Below are 2,823 nucleotides of genomic sequence, written 5' to 3' on the forward strand. Positions count from 1 at the left end.
ATTTGAGCTTGCGCACGAGTGTACCTTCTGGGCATATGGGGTCCAGTTAGGTTTAGTTTAGTTGTACTTAGTTTGTTTCTGGTATGCTCGTGTGCTTTCTTTTCTTATCCGCTTTGACCTCTCTGTGTCTAGATTCTATCATTTCTTATTGTTTTTACCCTTTTTGCTCAGTCGGCCTTTGATGCCTACTGAGTACCTGTTGTGTTGGTACTCATGCTACGCTCTGCATCTATTTCGTGATGCAGGTCCCAGTACCAGTTACCAGCGGTGATTAGTTCCAGCCTTCTTTTGCAGTTGTGATTCGGAGACGAGGGCGAGCACTTGGCGTTTTGGGGTTTGTTCTGTCTCCTTCTTTTGTTTTAGCTAGTCTTGTTGCCTTTGAGACACGCTCTGTTGTGGTCCACTTTTGGGACTTGTACTCTTTATTAGATAGCTCTGTACTAGTGACTTCCAGGTTCTGGGAGGGATTTCTGTATATATTTATTTTGGGTTGCTTTCTCCTTGTTATCCTTGTTTAGATTATTGTTTTTGCTAGTTTCTGCCCTTTTGCTCATTGCTTGATGTTCTGGGTTACGGGTTGGCTTACCTACTGGTAGGGTATAGTAGGTGCCATCATGACTCGAGAAATCGGGTCGTGACAAGTTGCAACTGTAACAACAATTGTAGGATCAACCGAGGTCAAGATAGTGTTTTGAGTTGGTTGATCTTGGCGATACCATGAAACAAATTCAATATTTTGACGTCTTGATTACTTTTAAGTCATTGTTTAAGTAGGGCAGGGAGAGAACCATCGAGATGGTTATAAAGGTTTCCACACATAATAATGGACACTTAAGCTTTCCTAAGGGGAAAATATTGGCTACCAATTTAATATGATTGGTAACTAGGTGACAAGATCAAACTGAACAATTGTTGAGTTGGTATTGACTGTTGACCCATCTTGGTGGGAAGGGTGGGAAGGCTTATCGATAAAAAAATATTCACAAGAGTTAATTGGTTCTGATACCAGATAAAGTATATGGCTAGCAATAGAATGAAGTTAGAAAGATACTTTATTGATTGTACTTCGAGTATAAATAGATTTTATAGAACTCCTATAGCAAGGAGGTAAACTCAGAAAAGGATAAGACTTATCTAAATATAACCTAAATACAGGGAGGAAGTTACAACAGTGTCCTATAGAACAAGAACTACTAAATGTGATATTTAAAATTAGGAATTGGATAATTATCTGTAATTAGAAGGGAGGATCCTTTCATATTAAACTAGATTAGAGGTATCCTGAGTTACTATCAACTAAAAGGTAGGACTTATCACTTACATATACTGAATTAATACACATCGTAGACTTATGGTTTCAAAACCCAGCAAATTATAATAGCAATGATTCACATTTGACCTTGATAACTATAAATATAGCGTCAAGTGCAAGCCATATGTTCCCTAGAATAAATGAATGACTTATACAAACGTCAAGGAGAAAACATATTTGATACCTGAATAGATGATACGATAATAGTAATGGTTGTAGGAGGACCTTTCAACTCCCTCTCCAACCACATTCATTGTGCATCTCCTAAGATATTTCCATCACTAGACAAATGATCTCTGTGATATCTTGTATCCAAGAGAATGACCTAGAGAAAACTATCCATTAGATCAAAACGGTACTGAAGGTGGTCACTAGTCCAAACTTCTATACAAGATAGTTTTCGAAAGAGAAATGGAGGCAAATAAAATTTAGTCTGTTGATGGTAATGATTGCAATTATTTAAGTAATAATAAGAAGAATCTCATCTATGAAACTTCACATTGACATGAAGGACCAAATGTTTAAATTTCAAAAGAACTGAAGGGTACCTTAACATATTTACCCATATGACCAAATATGTATGATGCATAAACACCAGCTTGTTTGCACCTAGTGAAAGAAGAATGGTGAAAAGTGACTGCTAAAATCTATTTCAAAGAAGCACAATAAGCTTAAGTTCCATTAGGTGGGAGCGGCAAGTAGCTACCCCAAGGAAGAAATGAGGAATCAAGCTAATGAAAAAGAACATCATCTTGTTATAAAAGGTTTATGTCAATTAAAGATCAACTTCTACTTTAAATTTCCCCAAAAAAACCAAAACATGGGAAGTTGGATAATAAGGTAAATTAATACGTATATAGATCTTATACAAGAAGGAAAGAGGATTGAGAGATTGCTTACCGAGTACTTCCTAGGGGTTCATCCAGAAATCAAGTAAAAGCCTTTGGTTAGTGATCTTGCCCTCAAATTATTTTCCTGCATCATTTAATCCATAATCATGGTCATCCCACGTGCCAATAACCTGATAAGAAGTGGATTATATTAATTAGAGATAATTAATTAAGATAGAAATGTTGCTCTATATATAGGGAGTAGGAAAGCACTTTAGTTTTGTGTCTGAGAGAAGAATATCCAGGAATGGTCTTAGCTTGTTGATATCGGGACTTCATTTCCTATTCAGAAGAAGGGTAAAACCTAGGAACATTGTTCCACGGCCCAATTGTCATCTCCTTGCCGAAAAGCTTGAAAGGGCGTCTTATATCTCCATAGATGTTGTCGTCCATCCAGATGAAGACTTGAGGATCAAAACGGATAATTGCATCCCATATAGGCTGCCAGAGAAAATGAATCAAGGAGAAATTTAAACCAAACAGACAAACAAACAAACAAACCTGGGGAGCGCTTTGGTTGGCGCACGATCCAAGAGCGATTCGGAAGATTGGTGCCAAGCACATGCTACCGCTGCAGCATGACAATAACACTATTGTTGCCAACACCACCCACCGCCGCAT

At 37.7% G+C, this 2,823-nt stretch overlaps 1 protein-coding gene across 1 annotated transcript in view; it reads right to left on the minus strand.

The window, feature by feature from the left end:
- Positions 1-2,823, minus strand: part of LOC102582148 (uncharacterized) — a 19,950-nt gene extending 17,127 nt beyond the window's left edge. The window contains 6 exon segments of the mRNA XM_015306465.1: positions 1,486-1,637; positions 1,861-1,921; positions 2,213-2,237; positions 2,240-2,333; positions 2,416-2,643; positions 2,704-2,823. Of these exon segments, the coding sequence (XP_015161951.1) occupies positions 1,486-1,637; positions 1,861-1,921; positions 2,213-2,237; positions 2,240-2,333; positions 2,416-2,643; positions 2,704-2,823 (680 nt within the window).

Source organism: Solanum tuberosum, unplaced genomic scaffold (assembly GCF_000226075.1).
Source record: "Solanum tuberosum cultivar DM 1-3 516 R44 unplaced genomic scaffold, SolTub_3.0 scf00032, whole genome shotgun sequence".
NCBI classification, from domain to species: Eukaryota; Viridiplantae; Streptophyta; class Magnoliopsida; order Solanales; family Solanaceae; genus Solanum; species Solanum tuberosum.